Source organism: Blennius ocellaris (assembly GCF_963422515.1).
Source record: "Blennius ocellaris genome assembly, chromosome: 5".
In the NCBI taxonomy this organism is placed as follows: domain Eukaryota; kingdom Metazoa; phylum Chordata; class Actinopteri; order Blenniiformes; family Blenniidae; genus Blennius; species Blennius ocellaris.
In genome coordinates, this window is record NC_137654.1 from 17,786,837 (window position 1) to 17,812,955 (window position 26,119).

The 26,119-nt window shown below is 39.5% G+C and overlaps 1 protein-coding gene across 2 annotated transcripts; it reads right to left on the minus strand.

Annotated features, from left to right (window-relative positions):
- Nucleotides 1-1,382: 1,382 nt before the first annotated feature.
- Nucleotides 1,383-24,507, minus strand: hnf4a (hepatocyte nuclear factor 4, alpha; the record flags this gene model as incomplete). 2 transcript variants are annotated; one of them, XM_080496470.1, is made up of 10 exons in its annotated part: nucleotides 24,456-24,507; nucleotides 6,106-6,280; nucleotides 5,734-5,828; nucleotides 5,139-5,245; nucleotides 4,889-5,044; nucleotides 4,342-4,429; nucleotides 4,074-4,226; nucleotides 3,688-3,924; nucleotides 2,629-2,751; nucleotides 1,383-1,525 (listed from the first exon to the last, which is right to left on the minus strand). In XM_080496470.1, exons 1-10 carry the CDS (start codon nucleotides 24,502-24,504, stop codon nucleotides 1,383-1,385), a joined length of 1,326 nt encoding a protein of 441 aa, XP_080352596.1. In that variant the 5' UTR covers nucleotides 24,505-24,507. The 2 variants fall into 2 exon arrangements, with proteins under 2 accessions (XP_080352596.1, XP_080352595.1); XM_080496469.1 differs by lacking the exon at nucleotides 24,456-24,507 and adding an exon at nucleotides 7,252-7,345.
- Nucleotides 24,508-26,119: the final 1,612 nt, after the last annotated feature.

Here is a 26,119-nt window from a genome sequence, read left to right on the forward strand (position 1 = left end):
TTATGACCTTTTGCGCAAAGGATTTAACTTGGCCAATTTAACTAATCTGATTTAGTTTAATTACTGGCCTAGAAACAGTGCTCAGCATTTCCTCTTGTTGTACCATAAAATGTGTCTAAATCCTCACTCCTTTTAGTTATTTAGCAGTAACATGGTGTCTTTTCAACCTTCTAGTCCGTTTTAACACGAACAGATATGGAGTGAAGTCTGAATGCATTGTGTTATTTGTTTACCAGCTGGAATGTAGAAAAACATCTTTGAAGTTGCCTTCTCTTTGTCTTCATAAAGGCCTAATCTCTAATGATTTTATGACTGTTTATCAGGCTGAGGCAACATATTGCAGTGGAGACTATCAGTGACTGAGCAGCACTGCCACGTTGGACCTTTTTTTTTTTTTTACTTCTTTCTCCTTCACAGGCTTTTCTCGAGAAACCAAGTAAACACCCTTTTTGTCTCAGTTAATGCCTCTCTGTTGTGGTATAAAACACAGTCTTCAACATGCAATGTAAAAATAGACTGTAGAATTTATTAACTCATCTTCACATTGTAAGGCAAAACATTGCCTGGTTATGTAAGGCAGTACAGGTTACAAGGCACATTTTATACCATCAGGTAAACTGTGACAAAGTACTAAACATAAAAATACAACTTTAAAAAATAACAAAAAAAACATTACACAATAATGGGAAATTTGCTTCTTGTTTCTGCCTATATCTTCTGAAAAATGGCACTGGATAAATCACTACATGCACTGAGCATTTTTAAATTGTATCCAGTGCATAAAACAAACCACTTTTATATTTCAGTTTTTTCATAAAATATCTAAGAGACCCCAAGTAGCTGGGCTCATTCAAGTGATTTCCTTTAGCTTTTTTTCCAAGTTCTTTTCATCAATAATAAACAGAAAATGACAAAAAACAAAAAATCTAACCAAAAAACAACAACTGTGCAACACTAAATAAAAGACAATTTAAGCCCTGCTGTAACATACATAAAATACTGACATGGCCATGTTACCATGTCTAACATAAGCCTCAATGTACACACGTACTAAAGTAAGTGATGTTATCCAATAATGAACTCTATATACAACAGTGTACTTGTGTTTTTATTAATGTCAGTCTCACAGAACAGCTTGGAAAGTTACAATGCTTATAGTTTTACTTGGCTTTCACTGAGCTGCAGAGCTAAACTGCAGCTGCATTTATGTACAAATAAATCCCTGAAAATCAGGCTGGGAACAGGCATTCAATTATATTCTATAGTTTTAGCTACTTTAATGTTTCAGTCAAGTGAGAACAACTTCAATGCTGATTGGGTAAGTTAACATAATACAATAGAAAACCATAGAAAACTGAAAGAATATGGATTCAAATTGGTTGCTAGATGGCTTCTTGCTTTGTAATGGTTGGTTGAGGGATGGAGGTTGGCTGTTTGGGCACAGTGGCTATAACCCCCTGAGCCATTTTGTAATGTTCTGAGCTGGAGGCAGTAGGTGGAGATGGTATGGGGGTTTCAGGAGTGGCTGAAAAGTAGAACACAAACAGAGAGGGCAAGTTAGAGGGAGAAAGCAGGTGCATAAGCAGGTGTATATTTATCCATCTGAGGGTGTAACATGTCATTTGGCAACACCATTTTTTTTTTTCAGAAAAGGAAAAATAAGCACTTTTGTGAAATTTCTCAGCGCATTAATGTTAAGAAAGAATAACAGAAGTTTTCTTTGACAAAGTAAGCCAGATTAGTTCCCGTGAAGAACAGAGGATTACGTTGCCAAGCCTGTTTGTCCTTCCAGCTACCTGACTGTGGTACACATGGTGCTGGGGAGGGGGTTTCTATTCAATAAATTACACTTGACCTCCATTCACACAGATCGATGATTTTAGGTGTGATGATCAATTTTGAATGGACAAACATTTTTCAGCTTTTTAAATCTTTGTATGGTAATTTAAAGCAACCTTGTCTGGCGAGGTAGCAGCATTTAGCTGGCATATTTTATACACAAGTCAACTCAATGTGCTTCACATTATTATCACAGAAAGTTTGAAATATTGAAACAAAGAATTAGAAAGTGATGAAAAATCAGAAATAGCACTCTCACCTAGTGGTGAAATTGTCCAGTATCAGATTTGAGGCCCTTTCTAGGGGGTGTTTGCATGTTCTCCCTGTGTGTGAATTGGGTTTCCTCACACACATGAAGCTAATTGGTTACTATAAAATCTTTGCATATAGTTTTAATGAGATTGGCTCTGGTGCCCTGTAATGCTGAGTTTGATAGAGCTGTATAGAAAGTGGATTAAGGAGAAATAAAATTGGAATAGCAAATCACTAATTCACCTGCATAAAACAAGGGTTTAGATATAAACAGATTGATATTTAGCGATAACTTAAGTTCTGTTGGTAGTTTTTTTCAGTTTCTGTGAAGCACAAGAAGTAATTGCTTATGTTGGGGTTGATCCCTGGGCTGCACAATCTGACTGGTGTGCATATGACCGAAGGACAATACATTAGGTTTCCATTTAATAAGCATTTCATCAACAGATTATACACCTAAACCATCTAGTAGTTTGTAGGCCAGTGGCAGAACTTTGGGTGAGGTGGATAAAACGCCAATTTGTGTCTCTTTCTTACAGATTTGACCGTTATGGATCGGCGTCGGCATGTTGCTGGTCACTATGACGTTGCCGCTAAGGTGCTCCTGAACCAGGTGGGGGTGCAGAGAGTGAGGTGCATGAGGAGCTTCATTAGCAGAGCCTACGAGACAAAAGCCACAAACATACTTTCATCATTTACTGCACACGTATGTATCTGATTTACAACACAATCTACTAAAACAAATTGAGTTTTGGTTATTTTTAATGAAGTCATCTGTGTCTCAATCAGGAATGGTTTGCTTGGAACATTGTGAGGGCCACAGGGAAAAGAAGATCATTCTTTCATTCTGAGGAACAAAGGCAGGCCTCATGCATTTAAAACAAAGGTGTCTCCTGGGACCATATTAACCACATACTTTGTGAACATAATAATCTTTATATGCCAATTTTTAAACAAGTCCAAAGCAATATGAATATAAAAAGATTAAATTTGCATTTAAATAACTATCTTTTTACAAAACCTAAAGAAGTTTATCATCTTAGAAAAAAAAAAAGAAGTGAAATTACAACATTAGATTATGTTTAATGATGCCTCCTGGTGCAAAATACTATGAAATTTCCCAAAGGTGATTCCTTTTGATTGGAACCTCTGTGGTTCCAATCAATCGTGGTCATTAGAGTATAGGGTTTTACATTTTCAAATGGACTACATTACACAAAATGTATTTTGGGACTTAAAAAAAAAATACAATTTGAACAAAACACCCAAGAGTTAAAATGTTCAATTTCAAATTGGCATCATTCAGGTTATTCGGGAGGCGCTTTATAAAGGGTTAATGGCATGAACTCACTGTACGTTTGTAAGCTCTCATGACATATTTTGAATAAAGTGGCAGATAGATGTATGTTGGTTAGTTAGTGAAGTTCACTCAATCATCTTAAAATACATTCACTGTTATTGTATTTACAATTAATACCTGGTTTAAATGTGGTTACAGTTTCCCCTTACCTGTAAAACCAATGCATTTTTTTAAGTGGCCATGAAGCCCCTCGGGCCACCACTTGAGGCATCCTAAATAATCTGAAAACAGCTCACCTCCTAGAAGCATTTCTTGGAGGAGATTGTCAATCTTGGCCATGCCGAACAGTTTGACAAACTGGATCTGTTCAATCATTTGCCAGGTGATGCTTTGCAGTGTCGGCAGCAGCAAGAGCAGCTCGCCGAAGCGACCTCGAGAGTCGTACTGCCTGTCGTTGATGTAGTCCTCCAGGCTGACCTGGACCTGATATCGCATGCGCTTTATTTTTCCAGGGTCACTGAGACCTTTGGCATCTGTTGGTGAAGAGAAACATGCAGATCAGTCTCTGTTGAGTTACAGTAAGTAGCGTGCTATTTCAGGCATCGACGCACGTTGAACTTTTCACTGGAATAATTTGGAGGGGAAAAGAAGCAACAAGTCCAAATTGTTAGTCGGGAAGTACCTGGGTCGAAGAAAACTATGGCCTTTAAGCATGCATATTCATTGTCGTCAATCTGAAGCTCTTGGAAAGGCAGCACCAGCTCATCAAGAATCCTCACTGCTACTCTTCCGACCTCCAACTCTGGACTGTTTCTGGGGATGATGTGGTCATTTCCTGCAGGAGAGGCACATTTTAGGGGAAAATTTTAAACCTGCATTAGATTTTTTTTCCAGAGTGAAGAAATATTCTTGAAGGAATATTTGGATTGTAGGTTTATTGACAGTTTTACCTAATAAGAGGATATCTTTGTATAGCATGGACCTCTTCGCAACGCCAAGGAGGAGATGTTCTCCTGCATGAGCTCGCAGCAGCGCCACCTGAAACAAGGCACGTGTAAAAGACGTTTACTGGGAGTCAGGAATCATTATTGGTTCCACCTTCACAGGATGCTCACTGTTGAGAATGAGAACCCAGCAAGAGAGAGAAAAGCCTTAGCTGAAGACCCACACTGTCTCACTGCAGCCGCAAATCAGTTACTAAGGCCCGGTGATCACACTGTTAATGATTCTGCACGTTTTGCCCTTCACATCCTCACGGAGGATTTCAATACATTAACCATCCGAGGGGAAAAGTTAAGTGTTTCCATGAAGAAGAAGTCTGCTGTCCTTTAGGATTCCTGTTATTTATCTTCCTATTTTTTTTCCTCCACAATATGGAAAAAGAACACATGAAGCCATGTTGTCCTACAGACCACATCGTGGCCAAGAGCAGCCTGGTTGATGAGTGACAGGAAAGTCTACTCTACTATGTACACTGTGTCTGTGTATGAGTCTTACCTGGTCATCCAGGGGCAGGTCACAGAAAGCTGGGATATACTTGGCCCACTCCACGAGCACCAACAGCTGCTGCTTCATGGACTCACACACGTCTGTGATAGCAGCAATCTTTTTGGCCCTTATGTCACCGTTCAGTATGGGAGCGGGGGACGTGATCTGCTCGGGAAGATGCAGATGTGAAATCATTTGATGCCTTGTTACGGATGATTAGCCGCAGACAAATGTGAGTTTCAGAGATGATTGATGGTACCTGTCGTGACAGTACATCCGCTTGGATGAGTGCATTGATGGATGGTAAACTGCTGTCTTCATAGCTGGATCTCCTGGTGCTGATTCTGTCTCTTTCATTCTGCACGGCTAAAAACACACAAAGATTTGTAGTCTTATAAGTGCTGCAGCGACATTCACTTAAAATATGAAGTTAAGTTGCAAGAAAACAGAGAAAAAGGTGAAAAGATTGTCTCTGTTCCCGTGTTTCAGTGTGATGGATCTCCAAGTCATTTAAAAGAAAAATAAGCCCTCCAAGGCTGTCGTGTTTATCAGTATATGGCTATTATTGCTCGGATGTGTTTGCTCAGCATAAGCTGGCCAGAGACTTCAGTGCTCTGTTGAGTGAACATTAACAAAGTATAGTCCTCTCCTGGGTGTTGCAACACACTCAGACGAGTCGTATCAATTCAGTGGAGACAGCTCACACTGTGGCAGTGATTTGCTGATTAAAGTTGAAAATTTGTGTGTTTCCTTCAGAGAATGTGAAGCTTTCACAACAGCCGCAACCTCACACAGCGATATAGATTGAGTTTATAGATTTGTTACTTTGTTCTGAAAAGGTAAACGTCTTCTACCTTCTTTCTTCATGCCAGCTCTGAAGCATTTCTTCAGTCTGCAGTATCTGCATTGATTCCGTTTGTCTTTGTCCACAATGCATTGTCTGTTGAACCTGGGAATTTAGTAGAAAACCGTTGTTTGTTGCTTGTATAGATTCAGAGAAAGAAACATGATGAGTGGTGCAATTAAGGTTGCAACAATCAGTCAACAACTCATTATTCTGATCAAATTAATCGTTTTAAGAAAAATTCAAAATTTCTGCAGTCTCCAGCATGACAGATTTGAAGACACTACTTTCATATACTACATTTTATATGGATTAGATCAATGTCCAGTGTTAGTAATTTGCTTAAGTGGAACATCAACAGTCTCACAGACTTTGCTCTCACCTGCAGGAATACATGTGATTTTTGCGAACGCTGCGTCTGAAGAAACCCTTGCAGCCGTCACAGCTGGAGGCCCCGTAGTGTTTGCCGGTCGCTCTGTCCCCACATATGGCGCACAAGCTGCCTACTGCCAGGTGGCTTGTGGGGTTCATGTTGGCGCTTTCGGCTGGCGAGGAATCTAAATGACAGAAAGGAAAGAGGAATGAAAAATAATGTCTCATCGGGTCACAGGGCTTGAGAGTGCATTCGTCAGATAACACGGTGACCTGAAACTAGACTTAAATCTGAGGATGGACCATAGGCAGGAATAATTGTGTTTGATGAGTAATTTAAAGGCTGTCTCCTGTCACTTTGATTCATTTTTGGTCGGTGTGAATGCGCTGATCACTTCCTTTAACTGCTGATGAAAAGCCGCCTTGATCAGATACTAATCTGTTTCCTGAGTAGCTAAGACAAAGTCAACAGGGCATGATTGAGCAAGGTTTGATTACCTCTGATAATGCAATCACTGCAGACTTCTTTTCCTGCAAACTCACAGGCACCAGAGTGGTTCAATCAATCATTGCGGATGGCACACGTTGAGAATATCAGCTTTACTCAAGTATGGATGACGTTAAGTGCAGTGACGGTCTGAAAAGATCCCCATTATGTTATTTTTTTTCTTTCTTCTGTTTATAAAATGAGGATGACAGCCAGACGTCATGGGAGACTGCCTGTACAAATGAGTCGGTGTCATTATTAGCACCTATTGAAAAACTGCATCTTATTTCTGCAGTTTGGACTCTGTGGGAACAGACCGTTTGTAACAAGAGAAGCTCAGTCATGATACTCAAAAGTACTGCCTCATCATGGTGTGAATATTGATCCCGCTGACATCACCCTGCAAGCTGAAACAGGTTAAAAAGGCTCGGGGTAAAAGGCCTGAGTGTGTTCAGAATGCAGCCGTCCCCCCCAAAAAAACAAAAAAAATCTCTTAATGTTCAGCTATTGAACCCTGAGGTGATAAACAATGACAACTGCATGGGGCAAATGGACAAATGACACGTTTTTATCGCTCCATGCCAAATGTCCCCCGTGCTCCCCTGACCAAAGTTTTAAAACAGTAAAAGTCTCAAAGTTCAGCGCCTCAGCCGCACATATGTGACTCACCTGTGCCCAACGGGAGCACTTGCATGTTTTCGAACTCCAGCGTGGTATAAGCTGGGTCCAGAGCCTCGCTGTAGTCTGCCATGTCCATGTCTGCCAGTGAGTACTCGGGGGAAACAGATTCTCAACTACTTGACAGTGAAGCAGAAAGACTTGTCCAAGAAACTAATGTGACCCCCCCCCCCTCTTCTCATCCACCTTCTTCTTTTCTCACAGCCCCACACACCTATACGAATCCCCCCCCCACCCCCCCACCCCCCTCTTCCCCTCTCTTTTTGGGCCTAGCTCCACCCAGCGACGGGACGGCTTGTTGGCCCCAGTGGATGGGGATGGTGCTTACTGGTGTCAGAGAGCAGCCCAGTGACTGACAGCAGAGAACTCTCCTCTTTCTCCTCCTTCCCCTCATACCGCTAACCAGAGGAGAGGTGGAGTGGCTGTCGGGTTGATGGTTAACTAGCCTCTTCAGTGGTGAATCACAGGATTTTTTTTTTTTTTTTTTTTTTTTTTTTTAGAAGAGATAGCCCAACTTCGATATCTGCTACCTCTGCATGGTTCCCAGTTAGTAATGGATAAACGATTCCTCCACACAAGAGCTTTATCAGGTCAAACCTTTGGCAAATCACTTTTCGCCTCTATTAAAGTAGGTTTATAGCCCAGTGCTTTGGTGGTGTTTTGGCATGCTGGAATCACATGCACATCCATTACAGCATCTATATAGCTTTAGAAAGCCCAAACTGGTAACATACCGCTTCAAGGGACAGTTTAGATTGATTGCTAATTCTCACTTTTTCCTCCATCACCATTGGAAAGAAAAAAAAAAATCTTTCCTCTGATTTTCAGGCAGGGGTTGCTATTATTATAAAAAAATTTTTTTAACTAAATCAGAACACAGCATTTTAATTCACACATATAAAGGAAAGCTATCCATAGCTACCCATTGTAAATCTGCACAGCTAAACATGTGCAATAAAAAACAAAAGAAAGAGGCTGAATTTGGTTGGCAGATAAGACAGTAAATTACTTTTTTGTCAAGGCAGTCCAGTTGTCTTTGAGACAAAAAGCACTATAAATGATGAATAGATATAATTTCAACAAAAAAGTACATTTACAAAAAAAGACCATGCAAACTGTACATAAAGAAGTAGGTGAAAGGTTGACGTATATGTTCTTATCACTTAGATTTGTACCCTTTTACCTGGATCCTCTCTTGACCAATAATAACAGCAAGTTATTGCTCTAAAAAGTTTGTGTTGATCTGCCCAAAAAAAACCTAATTGCATGTCATATAGAGTCAGGTCTGTAGAGAAAGTGTGGAGAGGCTCCCAATCCAAGTTGCTTTAAGTCAAACATGAAGAGTCCGCAGTGATGATTTGAGCGGCCGCATCATCTTATATTATGTTTGATCAAGTCCGAAGTTTTCCCACAAGCCGATTTCCTTTCCTGCAGGATTTGCCACCTGTCGACAGTGCCAAATGTCCTCAGACCAGCTTTGCTGGTTGTGGTATTACTGAGCTTGATCGCCCAGTTGGGTGGCCTGACCTGAACTCTGGAGAGAGTCAATGGGATGTGTCGATGAAAGATGAGAGACGCCCGAACCCCAATACTGAAGGCTGCCATCCAAACAATGTGAGCTTCAACACCTGAGTAGGTCCACCTTTAGTTTATATTTTATTTTACGGCTTAGCTGTAGGGAAATTATGACATTTGATGGTAGCCAGCTCTTATATTTGAGGACAGGTTATAGACTGTTAGAGTAATTAGCTATCCATTTTGTTGTGGTACTACAACTGATGTAATGTTTAAAAAAAAAATAAAAAAATCCAAGCAAATTATAGAGCAGGTTTAAACAACAGGTTTAAACAACAAACAGGATATATTAATGACTCAGTCAAAAACCCAAGTCGCCAAATAGTTACAATAAAATGAAACCACTTTAAGATGTTGGTCAGCTGAACTCAGTGACCTCAAAAAGAGAATAAAAATACAACATTAGGTTTTAGCTTATCTGGTGATCATTTGTGTATACACATGGAGTGTTGCGTTTCTGTGTGTTTTGATTTTTGAGTTTGTACTCTAATTCTTACACTTGTAAGACAATTTGGGTGTAATATGTGCCTACTACAAGTACATGTCTACATGTCTCTGTCTTTAACTCCATCTCTGGGAGTCTTCAATTTGCTCTTTATTCACCCGGATTTGGCTTCTTTGTCATGACTGAGATTCATCCCCACGCCGGGTTATATTTTGCCCTCAGTTTGACTTGCGGGCTTGTCTTGTCGGGCTGCGTGACCTTTTGGTCAGCACTGTTTTGTTACTTACACATGCTTTACACCACTAACTAGTACTGCAGTGTAGCTCAGTGATTCACTACATTCACTATAGTGAGCCTGTGAATCGAGACTGAGGGCAAAGACACTCTTTTCAAAGATGAACCTGTCACTGCAGAGAACCAAAATCTGCTTGGATAAAGAGCCGAAAGGCTATTGAGTCAAGACATCGAAGTACACATGGCATTCCTTACAAACACACATACATATAACAATCACAAATCTGTACCGATGCAAATTAATGTACCCACACCCATATTGATACAAATCCAAGCACATATAAACAAAGCTCATAACAGGCACAGAATTTCACGACACTTAAAAACCAAAACCGACCCCCAAATCAAATAGACGCGCAACACACCACACCCATTAACAACTCATTTTATGACTATGATAGCCCCATAAGATGGCTTCAGCCGTGACCTCCCTCACTGGCTTCTTCTACATATGAGCAATGATTTCAGTTTTATTTGTCGTTTTTAGATTTCCATTCTATCTGCCTGAGTTAGTGCAACCTCACGTCCCTTCAAGGTGAACTCAGTTATAGCCTGACACACAGACAAATATCAACACATCTCTCCACATGTATGCACAAGTCATTTTGTGAGTCCGAGTAGAGCTAAAGCTATAGAAGCCTGGTAAAGATGGACATGTGCTGAGGAGAAATAGTGACAAAAGATGTTGGATTAATGAAGGCAGATGATCTGCTAGATACTGCCCTGATGGAAGAAACCCGGAGACAAAGATAAAAAACAGCCTCACTGATGCTGCAGCATTTTGTATCACATGTAAATATATGATGGAGGCATGGCTGATGCAATATTTGCAATAGTCCGATGATGCATGAATTTAAGTGCTACTGAACGTTTAGATAGATACAGCCTGTGCTTTTCAATTTTTAATAAATATGGAAAAAGATTGAAGCCAATGCTTTGTCCGTCTCATAACAAAATAAATATCAAGTTACACTACAATCATCCAAACAAACATGCTTAGACTACTTTTAAAAAAACAAATTTATGTTGTACCAAACCAGTAATGAGATTTTAAATGTTTTTTGTTAAAGAAATTATCAAATAGAAATGATATATCTTATTGCCCGGACCCCAAAAATCCACAAAATAAATCACATATTGTACCATAAAGAGTAAAGACTTTGACATTTTCAAGCATTTCAATGAGTGTCCTTAAAGACTGAATTGAAAGATTCCCATCGGGATTGAAATTTGTCGCATTCAACCTGAAAATGATACAAGGCTGGTCAGAAAGCACACGTGCTCTCTGTTCTTGAACAGTTTTCACGTGTGGCTTTTGCAACACTGTCCCAAATGCGATTGTTTACCAAAATTAATTCTGTGCTTGCGCAAAGCGGCCATCTTTTCCACGTCTCCCACAGCAAACAGTAGCCTTGTATTTGAAGAGAAAGTGCCAGTACATAGCGATAGGTCAACGATCCCGAGTTCAGCCGGACCCCAGCAGCAGTAAACTGCGTGGTGCTCGACTTGTTAACCGCACACTCAAATTATACTGTCGACTCGTAAAATTATGTTTTCTCGGGCAGGCAAACACTATAACATTCCTCGAGGCTCCTGTGCATCATTCTGAGATGATCTGTCCAGTGATCAATCATTGACATGTCCTCTTTATTACAGCGATACAACCCCCCCCCCCCCCCCCCCACACACACACACAAAAAATGGATGCAATCAAGTTTCAATGAAACTTTTATTTCTGACTGATCATATTAATTCTCTATTTGCTCTTGTAGTTAAGTGTATGCATGAACAGCTTGATGTAATCAATGGAAACCCTTGTGATTAAATAATGATTGGCAGCTCTTGACTCACTGATGATTACCTTGCAGCTCGATTGGAGCGTGTTGTTTCACTGGTGTGTACAGAGGTCACCCATTACAACATTTGCTTCATGTTCGATTCGTGCTGCTCTTCTGCAATGTCCATATTTGCTCAAGAAGTGTGCTGATTATTTCAAAGCAATGACCGGGGAGGCGGTGAGGGTGGGACGAGAGAATCACTGTGGAGCTATGAATGAGTCACTGGCAGCAAATCTTATCTTACCCGCCATTAAAGGGCTTTTATCGCTGCTCCCATCTGAAATTTCTGTGAACGTCTCAAGGAACAGTCATATACGGGACTATAAAGTATAATCTGCCAGGTTATAACTTTCTTAATCAGAAACTGACAAAATGTTCTGATGTGTCACACAGGGCAGCTTCTAAATCGTCTATTAGCTTTTTGTCGTGGAAGCTTTCGTCTTCTCCATATTATATGTGCTTTTAGGAGATTAAAAACAGTATTTGTTATTCTGGTGGTCAGTTAATTGGTCTGCAGAAAAGACTTTTGATTTTGAGATACTTGTTAAAATGCAAAATGGTGATTTGACAATAACCTGGACATAGTAACGATATTCGATGATTGACGTTTATTGAGAGGGTGGAGAGCGTCGAGGTTCCACATCTTCACTGACCTCGCCTGGCCTATAAAACATCTATTAGGTGAGAGTGTGTACTTCCTCGGGGAGCTGAAACAAGCTCACCTCCCTCATCCACTGCTGATTAACCCATCATTCAGCCGCCTGGTCCCCTGACCCACTGCTGCACTGTGTGGTTCTCCAGCTGGAGAACAGGAAGGACCTGCAACAGGTGGTGAGGAGAACCTCCTCCCCTCTGATCCATTTGCACTGATGAGCAACAAAATTAGGATTCGGAGAAAAAAAAAAGTTCTCCCTGCAGGAATCTAGGCAAAGATACAGACTTTTTAAGTCATGAGCAAATATACTGAATATTGGCTTCTCCTCGGCCGCCTTCTACACCAAACTTGATGTGCAAAACCCCTCCAATCCCTTAAGCCTGATTTGAACTATTTCAGTGCTTTAATATACTTTTGTTTTCATTCAGTTTGCACTGCCAGCAACAGCTCCTAAACATTAAAAAAAAATAAAAAATTCTAAAACCATGGCAGTTTCAGTTCATTTATTTTATTCTGGGTGCTTTTCAGCAGCACATTTCTGGGGTCAAAACAGCAGATCCTGTGATTCACAGGTTATATTCCAGATGCTTTTCCTGAGATAACCTGGCAAGTTAGGAGTTTAAAAGGTGTTTTAAAACTACTTTCTGTGTGGAGTTTGCATGCTCCCCTGTGCATGTGTGGATTTTCTCTATTGCTCCCACAATCCACAAGCATGACTTTAAGGCTGATTTGTGATTCTAATAGGGACTGCTGACCTTCACCTATCGCTGGCTGGGAATAGTGTGCATAATACATGCAATACAACTGCTCTGATTTTTATCATTTTGTGATTATAGCTATTTATATTTTTCAGTTTATCTGAACATTGGTAGAATACAAAAAAAAAAAAAGGTTTACAAAAAGTTCCTTGTAATCTCCTCTAATCTCCTCTAATCTAATCTAATCTAATCTAATCTGATCTTGGTCCAGTTTCTTCGCAAAATTGCTTACATAATTTACATTTTACAGAGTGTTCACAGTATTTCATTATTATGGGTTGTGGCAGCCTCCAGTTTTGACTGCACTTTTTTTTAAGCGGATGGTAATCCTGCTATATGGGGGGGGGGGGGGGGTTACAATCAAAGCATTACTTTTCATAAACTCTATTGAACTGAAAGTGAATGAAAACCAGAAAAAAATGCAGTAAGTGAGCATGATCACGGTATTCAGAAGTACTGTCATACTTGATTACAGCCTCACACCTGTATTTAGAATATCTAAAAGCTTATTCATTGCATGAGCATATGGCTTCAATCAAAACAATATTCAAGAGAAGAGCTGACACATACCTCTGTTTTTACATTACAGAAGCTAAAAGTTAAATAATGCTGGTTAGTCACACATCATAAATCAGCCGTAATGCACAGGGCAGATGCTTTTTTGTGTCCGTATAGGACTGAAATATTTTGATGTGTCAGGAGAAAACAAAACTAAAAGGTGAGTTATTAAAGCTTTTAAAAGCAGCTGCATGTGACAAAGTTCATTACAGATTGTAGCACAGCAGAAACACAAGCAGTGTGTTGTGACAGGACGGTCATAAGATGTATTGTTATCCCATATGATTAGTTATTGTTGTGTTATACGCTTCACTTGCACACGTAGATTATTAGTGTTGAGGTTTATTGTTTGCTTATATTTAATCGTGTTTTTAAAAGTTGTGTTTTGTGCCATCTTTTCAAATATTTGGATAAAGGAGTAATGAGCATGATGTTATTGTAGAAAGCGATGGAAAAAAAATCCAATTAGTATTTTAATTTCCTTTCTGAATCTTTGAGCATAAAATAGACGGGTAATAAGCCGCGCTCTCAGCTGAAGCAGAACTCTGGCAGTAGGTTTAGAAAATGGTGGAAGATTTTAGTTGTTAATCACATACTAAACACAGCGGGAAGCTGCTCGGCTTAAATGTGATGGGCCAGACAGAGCTGTCTTATAATCAGTCACCCAAACTATTGCCCCGGGGCTAAAAGTCAAAGGATCGCCGAGACCTGATGTAACACTTGTGTGATTCTCCCCTTTGAAACTTCAAACTCCAGTTTGTGAACAAAGTCCTGTCTATCTTCTGAATAGGAATCTCCGACCACTGACCAAACTCCATTTCTAACCACTGCCTATTTGTACGTTCTCCTCAATGACTACTATTCATTTTCTCCAAGTCCGATCTCAAAGGCAGGCAGCGGGGAAGCGGCATGGTGAAAATCACAGCCCAGGAGCCAGCGGCTCGAGGCAAAAGGGGGGGGAAAAGAAAGCCGATCGCGATGGCCTGGAAGAGTCAACAAGACGTGGAATACAAAGCTTGTCTTGGGACTTATTTTGGGTTCTTTCTTCAGCGAGCTACAACCACAGTGGAAATGTGAGGCTGATCACAGGAGTGTGTTGATAAGAGTAAAAGAGAAGGAGACAATGTGCTGCATGCAGCAGATTTGAGGCCGGCAGAAAAGGCTGCTGCAGTAGATGGAGGAGATAGGTGAGTAGAGTGTCATGGCAAAGACCTTGTCAACAGATAACTATCTGCAAATAACACGGCTGATGCAAGCCCCTGTGGCTGAGCAAGGAGAATAACATTAACTGTGCCAATGTACTACCGTATTCACTTCTCATGACACAGATTTATTATTTATCTTCATCAAATTACCATTTTGGTCAGTGTTAGTACTCTGCATTGTCCTGCTACTTGTCATTGCTGTTAAAAAAAAAAAAGATCACCTAATCTCCAACATTTTAATCCAATGGAAAGGTTTGCTTTTTCTGTAAATAACAATAAAACACAATTAAAAAAAACCCAACTTGATTATACATACCTTTATATTTAAAGCCCCCCCCCCCTTTTTTTTTAGCTTTGTTGTTTTTATTATTTTAGTTTATTAGTCATGAAAATCACAAATGCACATTTTCAAAATATAAAAATATTTCAGATGGGTTTTTTTTTTCCTATATTTGAGTTTATGATCAAAATTAGACTTTAAAAAAAGGTTTTAATCATTTGATGATCGTAGAAATTACTGACTAAACTCTTCAGCGGTACTGTATTTTTTAAAATGCAGCTGTATTTTGGGCCGTTTTTCCCCTTATTAGCTCATTTGCCCGACCAGAGCTTCGAGGCCTGTCACGCACAAAGCCATCGGGGTTTAGAGATCTGTGCTAAAGTTAAGTTCTTATATCATTTTAAGTTGGTACTTAAATCGTTTTTATCGTGTTGATTTGAACAAATTAACAAACCAGAGCAGAGAAGAGAAACAGAAAGAAGCAGTCAAATTCTTTCCCATGATACTGTCGACATTTCTTCATGTTTCAGGCTAATGATAAACCTTCAGCGCTTATGTCGTGGTTTGATAGTATAACAGGGAGTTAAATATTGAAGTACATGATAGGAGTTCTGTCTGTGGGAAGAAGTTTCAGTCTAATCCCTTCTTCCCATTTAACAACCTTCTGTCTAAGTGCTTCCTTCGCTGAATCTGTCACAGACAGAAAAACATGAGGTCTGGTTGGAACTCAAGTCACCTCCGTGCTGGAAATAAGTAAACAATTGCATCAATAAACATGAAGACCGACGTGCGACGTAAATCAATCACAGCGCGTGATAAGCCCCTTCAATCATTAACTCTGTTTTGCTGAGAATTCATTTTGACTGCGCGTCTCGATCCCCTCCTGTCAGCAGCTCCGCTCTGAGCACAATTATCTCCCTGATTCTCAGTGACTGCGTCAGCCACCAGCCAGATAATCAACACTTATCCACCGCAATTTGAATAACAAAGCGTCAAAACCTTCAGGAGGTCACTCCGTCGATGACGGGCTTCATTTGAACGAGATTTTTAGAGAGTTGCATCTGAAATAGTTGATTGATACTGTCAACAAAGTGCTTTTATTCCAGACTGAATCGTTCATTTCAGGTGATTCTTATTCAAATTGTAGTAATATGAATGTATGTCACCTCATTTTGCTCTCTTTCTGTTCGCTGCAGACTTTCTGTCTGCGGGAGTCACATGTCACCAACTGCTACAGGCCTGACAGGTCAACGTTGAAGAAGTATTTACATGTTTAACTTGGAGTAAAACTAGTAAATCATCCATCTAGCCTGCTTTTTTTATGGCTTTATCCAGCTTAAGGTCACGGAGGGCTGAAGGTGATTCCAACTTACAAGGGACGAAACAACCAGAACAGCACAGTCTGGTACTCGGCTCCCCTCTGTGTGTGAAGGACCCACATTCCACCAAGCACGCTCTCATTCACACCGAGAGGTAATCAGTCACCTGCTATCCTCATATGCATGACTTTTGACTGTGGGAGGGAAAACAGTATCCAGAAAAATCCCACCGCCGCAGGGATAACATGCAAACTCCACATAGAAAGGCCCTGGAATCAGACAAAGATGGGAAGAGAGTGCGAACCGCTACAACACCGTGCAGTCAAAAATACTATAAAAGTAAGTTAAAACCTTAACGGATCCAACATATGAATCTTTTCCAGTGCAAATAGCAGGAACGTGTGCAATAATAGTGTCTTTACAAGTGCTGCATCTCGTTCAGGGGGTCAGACATTCAGCTGACCAGTGGGTCCAGATGGGCCAATTTTTGCACAAGCGAGACAATAACTGGGGCAGAGAATTGAACAGCGGATGAAAAAAAAGAAAAAGAAAAGAACAGTGGACGCCAGCAATATGGATAACCAGCAGGCAACGCGATCGACTTTATTGGTAGTGGAATTGTCTTGTCATAAATCCATTCAGTGACAATGAGGCTGCAGATATTGTGCAGCCAATCAGGCCAAAGGGCTTTTTTTTTTTGGAGAGAAACACTGTGGAAGATTTCATTTCATTCATCTATATACAACCCTGGTCCCAGTTGACTATTGGAAACTGACAAGCTACACCTTGAATAGGTGGCCAGCTCATCACAGGGCAAATCGAGAAGAACGCAGATTACCAATAATAAGAATGCAACTGCTCACTGCAAAAAAAAAAGAAGCATATTAATAAAAAAAAAATAAAAAAACATGAATGCAATGAGAAAAGCAAAGACAATTTCAAAGCAACGATGGTGAGAGAAACAAAATACTGTATCACCATAGAGCTTGAACCACTTTTATATTGTGCAAATTACAGACTATTATATTGTTTGAAATCACTTGAACCTGCAAAGTAAATTGTAACCACACAAGTTTACACAAAACTTGAGTGTAAAAAGTAATGCAGCAGACCTAACCTTACACTTTAAAATAGCCTACATTCATATGTATCTTTCATTTCCAGGCTGCAGGTTGGAACATATCAAAAGTATAATACAAATAGCATGATGCAACTATACTATACTATATTTAAACTGTAATTACAGGTGCATAAACCTATTGCGGGTTGGTATGACTACGTACTAAAGTACTTTAGAAGCAGTGGGGTTGCTCAAACACAAGCTAATTGTATTGAAGGTTTTGCAAGTCAAATCTCAATCCGTTACACAGCACCTGTGTAAATGTAACATGTTATAGAAAGGTATTTCTAATTTTCAACACTGTCAGTAGATTCTCGATTACATCTATTGATACAATCAGATCACATGGAAAGTCATGTAAAAGTCACCAAAATCACATATAGGTCACCATTTTTACTGAACAAATTCTTTAAAATGGTTTTATCCCCCTAAATACTTCATATACAATTCTTTCTCTTAAAAAACAAACTTGAAATGTTACTTTGTAGACTTTTTGAGTATGTATTTCAAAAATATTGTCGATTGCAATAGTTGTCTTTTTGCAGTTTTTATGTTAAAACTGTTTTTCCTGTTATTTTATCTCATCTAAGATACATTTAATAATAAGCGGCACTAATCTGGAAAGGGAGTTTGCGAAAGTAAAGTGGTCAAACACTATGATAGAAAATACACCCATTTACACACCAATGGAGGCGGCGACCTTGCAAAGCACTCAGTCCAACCACTGGGAGCAGTTTGTGGTTCAGTGTCTTGCTCAAGGACACTTCTCCATGTGGACAGGTGGGAGATGGGACTCCAAATGGCCACTCTATCAACAGAGCCGCACGCACCCCAGCTTTAGTTATTAGTTTAAAAGACAGGTGATACAAAAGTTTCCAAATGCAGTGATTTTCCTGGTAAATGTTAAATATGCACTATATCTGGATGTAAAGGTGTGACGAGTTGAAGGTCTCACTCTGAAAAGTGTAGTGAGATATAAATACAAACTATAGAGAGTCCGTTTTCATTTTTTTCCCCTTTCAACCCAATGCAAGTGCAACTCAACATTTTTATTGGAGTCACAGGTTTAGATTAAATCGTTGCTTTCTGCTGCCATCATGTGGACACACACCGTCAGTCCACACCTCACCATCCATCCATCCATGGTTAGGGTGAGGCGGCAGCACAGGCCAAACACAGACAGCACACTCGTGCACCCCTACAGGAATTGTTTACAGTCACTAATGAGCATTTTTGGACTGAGGAATTAAACCAGACTACCAAGAATAAACCCGCAAATGCACAGGTAGAACATGCAAACTTTGCAAACAAAGGCAGCCATTGGTACACATTTCATCCACAGTTCAGTTAATTTATACTAATTTAGAAAAAAAAAGCAAACAGTTTTTGTCTGAAACTTAATATGTGCAACACATCAATCACATTTACATTCCAATACATATAGTCAACATAATAACCTAATAAACAGAAACAGTTCTCGTTTTTGTCCCTTCATTTTTCTTGAGAGAATAAAGCAGCAGTAAACCGAGAACACATCAAGCCATTGTGTTCGTCGGGGCGACATTTCAAGTTCTTCAGCTTCAAACACACTCTCGGCGCCCGCAGTCCCGCCACCTTTACCTGTGCTGCTGAAATGCGGCGTCCCATCCTGGCCATACATCCCTGTGAAGGCCGAGCTCTGACAGTGAGCCGACCAGCTGAGCGAAGGCCCATGAGCCTTGGCGGCTCTCTCAGGCCCGGCCAGGCTGAGGCAGGCTGGGAGAGGAGAAGCAGCGCCGCAGTGAGTGAACGGTGCCGTTTGCCGGAGGCCACCAGCCCGGCTCTAAGGGCTCCAGGCTCGCAGGGATAATCCCCTAATGCCTGTCACAATGAGATTTGATTGGAGATTTGAGCACCCGGATTAATAGTGTCAAGTGAACAGTGTGTAATACTAACCAGCCAAACAGACTGCTAATTGGCCTTTCTGCTTCTGTTAAACACCAGAAACAAGACTAGATTTATTAAAAAAAAAAAAAAAAAAAAATGTCATCCATCCATGTCAGGATGGATATTAATTCACGTCAATAGCTGAGTGGTTTGGTAATAGGACACGGTGATTTTTCACAAGCTTAATTCTCAAAACTAGCTGCAGTTATTTACGTATAGACTTGCTATTCTATTAATTTGTATAATTCTGACAAAGATCATGCCATACATTCCTATTTATCAGAGATGGAGGTTTAAGATGAAATGTTATGAACTGACTTTAAAGGTAACGTGGAATATTTTTGGATCAAAACATTTTTTTTAAAAAAGGTCTAAAATTAAATTGTGTGTGTACGTGTGTGTGTGTGTGTGTGTGTGTGTGTGTTCCTCCTGAAGTCCACAAATATACATTTGAGGCTCGTCAGTGACTGCATCGTCAAAGAGTGTAACTATAAGTGCGATGAGCTGGTATAAAAGAGAAATGCCTCTCCTCTACTCCACATATCCCCTCTTCTGTTATTTATCTTTACTCCAGTGAGAAGGCAGTGTTAGAGGCTTTGCAATTGAAACTAAAAATGTTTCAGGCTTGTTTTTGTCTGAATAACATCACAACATTTGTTGTTGTTGTTGTTGTAATTCCTTATTTCATTCAAGAATAAAAGATCAAATAAAAAATAAACACTTTCCATATCAAAACTTCCAGTTCACATGTTGGATGAAAAGGAGCAGAAAAAAAAAAGATTTACTCTTTTTCATTGTGCTAATTTTCACTGAAACACTTAAAGGGCTATTTTGGCCTATAATAAGTGTGTTTGGATGAATACCTTTGTTTTTTGTTTTAAAAGTCAAAGTTGTACATCTCATCCGAGAGGCTTCAGAAGAAACAATGAGTTCACTTTAAGACCAGAAGTGTGGACACTTGGCCCCGGAGTCTCCACAAACACTTTGCTGTCTTTTTGTTTTTGTTTTTGTTTACTTGAGTGAATTATTCCACTCCTAAATAAATAAATGATTGATGTAACTGTAATATCTCTTTATTGTCTTCCTTTACTGGTTTTTGTTTTTAAATGTTTTGATTCAATTTTTTTTTTCTCATCAAATCTAGGCTTCATAATGAAGAAAGCATGATGGGAAATTCCGGCACTAATCTGTTTCTCTAGTCAATTTTTCTGGTGTCAATCCTCTGTGAAGCGGAAGATATTACATTTTAATATGATTTCTTCAATATTACTGTGTGTTTTTGATGATACTGAGAATCTCATGTCACAAATCTTGTCTGTGGCTGGATGGTTGTACCGCACAAATCCTGGTTGGCAACTATAATGGCAAAGTTCTATTTCTCCACCTCCTGCTCGTTTTTGAAGTATCCCACGGCTGAAGAGTTACAGCGACACATGCTGAAACCTGCCTGGAGCAACAGGAAGAGAGTAGAGGGGATAAATTCCTGGGTCTCTGTGTTTCTCACCCTGTCAGAGTCATTCAGTTTCGTGGGCAAACAGATACGTGCCGATGGTCTGTTCAACAGCTGTTGTCATGTTTACATTCAGCTAATAATTCTGGCAACAGCACTGCTGAAGAGTTTGTCCAGGCTATGTCCGTTAAGCAATTAATCCCAGGCATCTGACACTAACTGTAACCTCTGAGGTCCCACTCGCCGTGTAAAGAGATGTGAAAAGGCTGTGAATACTCATTCATTTGCCACGCGACACACAAAATATGACTTTTTTTTCACAAAATAGTTTTTCTTTGTTTGACGTAGAGAGAAAAATGTGTCCGTGTAATGCTTCTTGGACACATTAAAAGTGGATGAAACCTGAAGCCTGAAATGTGGTTTGCAGCCTGTCTGTACAAAGAAGCATGTTATAACGTGATCCAGGCCAAAAAGAAGCTTAGAGTGTGCTGCTGCCAAAGAATGTATTTGGAGCATAAATGTCCAGGTCTGGAACATTTGTTGAGTGTATACTGTAAACAAATCCTCTCAGAAAACGTTGCTATTGTTCTCAATAACAGAGCCACTCTGTAATCAAGCATGAGTTCAAACAAAGTCTGATGGTTTTTTTAAGTGATGTTATGTTTATGGATTTTCTATAGAAATAACCACAGCTCTCTTTAAAACTCAAAACTCTGTTTATAGGGTTCAGCCAAATGATGTGATATACTTGACATTTCAGTTATTAGAAAATATCTAATAGAAAAGAAACAAAATGACACCGGAAATAGAAATATTTAGCAGTCCAGGCTTGAGGGCTCTTCTTTGTGGAGCGATCATGAAATACTTTGATTGCCTTCTGCCGACAAAAAAACGGCTTTGAGGTTCAATTAAGTTCAAACAATGTAACGGTAGTTGACCTTGATATGTCCCTTTATGTTTTGGGAGAAAATGTTGGATGCAGGACTTCCTGATGTATTCTGAGAAAATTCAAAGATATTACACCCTGTGATGGTGACTTGTGGTGATGTACCTTGTCTTTATCCTCAGTTAACTGGGATTTTGTCTCAGCGCGCTGCAACCCTTAACGGGATTAAGGGGTACAGAAGATGAATGGATGAAGATACAACTGTTATTTACATTTTGGATTCCATATGTGAATGATAATCACCGCTGGCAACCAGTGGCTGTTGCCTAAAAGTATTCAGTCTTTTTGAAAAACATTCTATCGTCATTCCTGTCACACTTTCTTTGTTTTGTTATATATATATATATATATATATATATATATATATATATATATATATATAGAGAGAGAGAGAGAGAGCGAGAGAGAGAGAGAGAGAGAGAGAGCGTTGAACATAGATTGTTTGTTAATTAAAATGAAGTATATAATAAATAATTATATATATATATATAATTATTTATTATATATTTCTTTTTAATTAACAAACAATCTATGTTCAACGCTGCTTAATCTAAACCACAGGGTTGAGGGATGATGGAGCCGATTGCAGCCATGGGAGAAGACAAGAGCACAACCTGGACAGGAGGTCACAGTACAAACACAGAGACAGACAGTCATACTCACACCTACACACAGAGCAAACCCAGTCATGCACATGGAAAGCATGAAATCACTACACGGAAAGACACAGACGAGGCTAGAATCAGGAATATTGCTGCTGTGAGACATTACTCCCTTAATTTCCCCAATTTGGTAAAAAGAAGTGTTAAAACTAACGATTAAAATAAATACAATAATTGTGGATAAGACAATAAACACTTCTCAAATGACAAGGCAATACAAAAAGCAAACCATTTTTTAGTGTTTCAATTGCACCTCTTTGCATTCAATTTTCTTTTTATAATAAAAAACGAAGCAAAGCACTGCCAAACAGGGAAATATTATAGCTAAAATGATAATAATTCTGAGAATAAATAAAACAAACGTGAAATTATACTCCAAAAGAAAGTCAGACTTTAGTTTAAATTATTATGTTATTTACCTCAGTTGATAGACTTGGAGTCAATGCTGATGTATAGATGAAACCACAAAGGGCATCTTTGCATGTTGAAAGAATTGAATTGCATTAGAATTGACATTTAATAATATCAGTAGGTGATAGCAATTTTCACTGAAATCAAGACAATAATAATAGTCTGTAATCGATTGCAATCAATTGTTACACTTGTTACATACATACAGCAGTTATTCAGGACACTTTAATCAAAAGGTGAATGTGTCTTATTCCACAATTCATTCATTATTACTCAGTGACCATGTCATGTTCGCTCCAGTGCTCATATCCACAGACAAAACCTGGTTATGCTGATGATAATTTAGTGAAAAGTGGAATTCCAGCCATAACTGCACATTTTCATAACTCCTTCAACTGTGAATTTCCTTTCCTCCTCATGTTCAGTCGGAGCTTTGTGACAATGCATTTGCATCTCTACATCTCACTGCGATATGCAAATCATTCAGAGAAAGAAACCCTCTGCAACCGCTGCACGTGAAAGCCACATGAAAAGGAAACACAGTGACGCCTGCAACAATCTGCAGCCTGGAGCAATGAAGTGTTGGTGATGAGGATTTATCTGACCTTAATGACACTCTAATGTGTTTATACATGGTTGCCGGGATAAATAGGCCCAAAAACGTTATGACATTCATGATTGGTTGTTTATTTCTTTGCTGTTACTGTGAGAAAGCTTTTATACTTGTAACAGCCGGGGATGAGCAACACAGTGTTTAGGTTGCAGGTATAATATTTGCTTGTAATTTGTATGAACCAATGATAAGTGCTTTTTACTGCCATGTTAAGAATGTGCTATGATGAGGGTGTGATTTGTGATCAAATGATACCAAATTATTTTAAAACACAATGTGTATAAGTCATTAAATGTCTCAACGTAATGCAGATAAACAAATTATACTTAACTTTGACTTAGAAAGTAAAAGATTCTCTATAGCATCTCATTTACTACCTCTGGGTGAACAATGATATATTTTACATTGAATCAGTATTTATAACTTGGTGTGAGTTTGCAGTTGATTAAATGTTTCCCTCTGAATGTGTTTGTGTTTTTTGTGCTGTCTGCAGGTTGAATAGCTTTAACTACAAATTGTGTCCTCCCTCATATAAAAGATAGTTAATGAGAATGGGGGATACTTAAATTAAAGGGGAATTACATGACATCTAATCCCTCTCACTAAAAGGCGAATGTATTCAAAGCACCTGAAAAAAACTGCTGTTTCCAGTTATTCAAAGCATCTTTCTACTTCATATACTTCTCCCAAAAATGTTGCCTATAAAGTATTTGTTTGTAGTTTTACTCTGCAGAGTAACACTGACACCGTTTCTCAAACACAATAACAAGCCTAATAAATATGAAGCCAATGAGATCAAGTCATTGCAGCTCCCCGAGATCCAGTGTCTGCTCTGACACATCAACCCCTATCGTCACCATCAGGTCCAGCTCCCACGGCCTTTTTAACAACTGCCATATCTCTGACACACCTCCTGGATTACAGCCGTGTGACAAAGCCAGACACATATGGCGATGATCTTTCCAACCCGACTCAGTTGTGATCCAGAGAGGATGTCAAGCTGCACGGCCGCGGCACAAACCACCAAAAAAAAACTACGAGCAAGAGGGAGGAAAAAGCACAGCGGTTGTGCCACACTTTGACACCTTTCTCGCCTCAGCTGAAAAAGCCACACAGCCAAGATTAAAAGTGTGTACTCACCAAATGGAAGTTCCATACTTGAGCTGACTTGTGTGTTTACATTGACCATGTTGTCCTCTGCTTCCCCCTTTGACCGTACGTTTTGAATTCACTTTTTTTCCTGCCTCTCTGTTAAGGTGTAAAATGTGGAGGATTGGCGCAGGGTGCTGTAGTGTGAGAAGGGTGTTGTTGGTGCAAGGCAAGGCCGGTGTTGCTGCTGTTATCTTATTGATTTTCCTAATCTGGGCAAATGTGGGTGGGGAGGTTAAACAGTAACCAGGCTCGTATGGACACCAATCTATATAGCAGCTGTAGCTATGGCAACATGATGATAGAAACTCAAATAGACATAAAGTTATTATGTGCTTCTCCCTCTTTCTTGTCACCAAACAGCCTTTTTTTTTTTTTTTTTTCATTCTCCAGTTTGGGAGTGTGGAAGAAGAAAGGAGCAGAGTTTATACTGGAGGAGAGAGAAAGCAGGAAGGTGGGGAGGGACCTGAAAGGCAGAGAGGAGTGGAGAATGTACTGAAGGTGGCAGTCGACAAACTGTGTACACCAAGTGACGCTGTGAGTTTTTGTTTTGATTGAAGGGGACATAATGGGAAAAACTGTTTTCGACTTTGACTCACCTCTGGACAACCAATACAATCCAATTCAAACTGTTGTTTCTTTTTGTGAAGTCAATTTTAAAATCCCACACAGCATTCAATCTAGGCTGGAGGGAAACTACATGAATATTATTTACTGAATATGTTTGTTTGATACATTGTAATGTTTACAGATACTGTATGATTAAAAAAAGAAGTGATGTCTTTTCATTTATCGATGTGTCTGCATGTACAAATGTATAAAGTTAACATGTTTCCACAGCATTAATTTAAATCTAAAGTAAAATCGATACAACCTGATGTTAATGTCACTCTTAGTTGTTAAGAGTTTAACATGTTGCCGTCAATATAACTGAGTGAGTTTGTTTTTTTTAGGTGTTTCTCCAGTAAAGAGAAGTTTCCAGTAATAGTTACCTTAACGATAATAGCTTAAGCGCTATAATGCTAACAACAATGCAAGGAGCAGTCCAGGGAGAAAGACAGCAGCTCTGAAACTATTCTTTTGTTCAACAAAAGCAATATATTTTGAGTTCGGGGACCCTTCAGTCATTGTAATTGTGTGATTTATTCTGGAGCATCCCAGGAAGGGAAGGCTTCTTAGAAACAGTACAATGGCCACCATGGCCCAAACGAATGTCGGAGAGAGATCAAACCAAACCTCACTTGTTCGCCTCATGAAGACCTAAAAGTCACACACCAACACCCCCGAACTAAATACAACAGAAAGTCCACAATTTGCCTTTCAAAATAAGATTTTTGCCCCAAATTTAAAGTGGGTCTCACGCAAATGCTATCTCCTCTGAGGGCGAATATTATATCGGCTTCAAAACACTATGAAATGACCGAGGAGACGTTTATGGTCAATGCCTCTGTACTTTTTAGGTATTCGATTCGAGCTGATTGGATTTTATTAGCTGTTAAAGCTCCGAACGCCCAATCCCGCACCTGCTTCATCTCATTCAATTGCATTTGAAAACACAAAACTCTCAGAACAAACCCACCTGATCGAACATCTCGGACAAGTGGCGATTATGCCTCATCACAACCATATGGTGACTCTCAGTCGTAACGCCATTT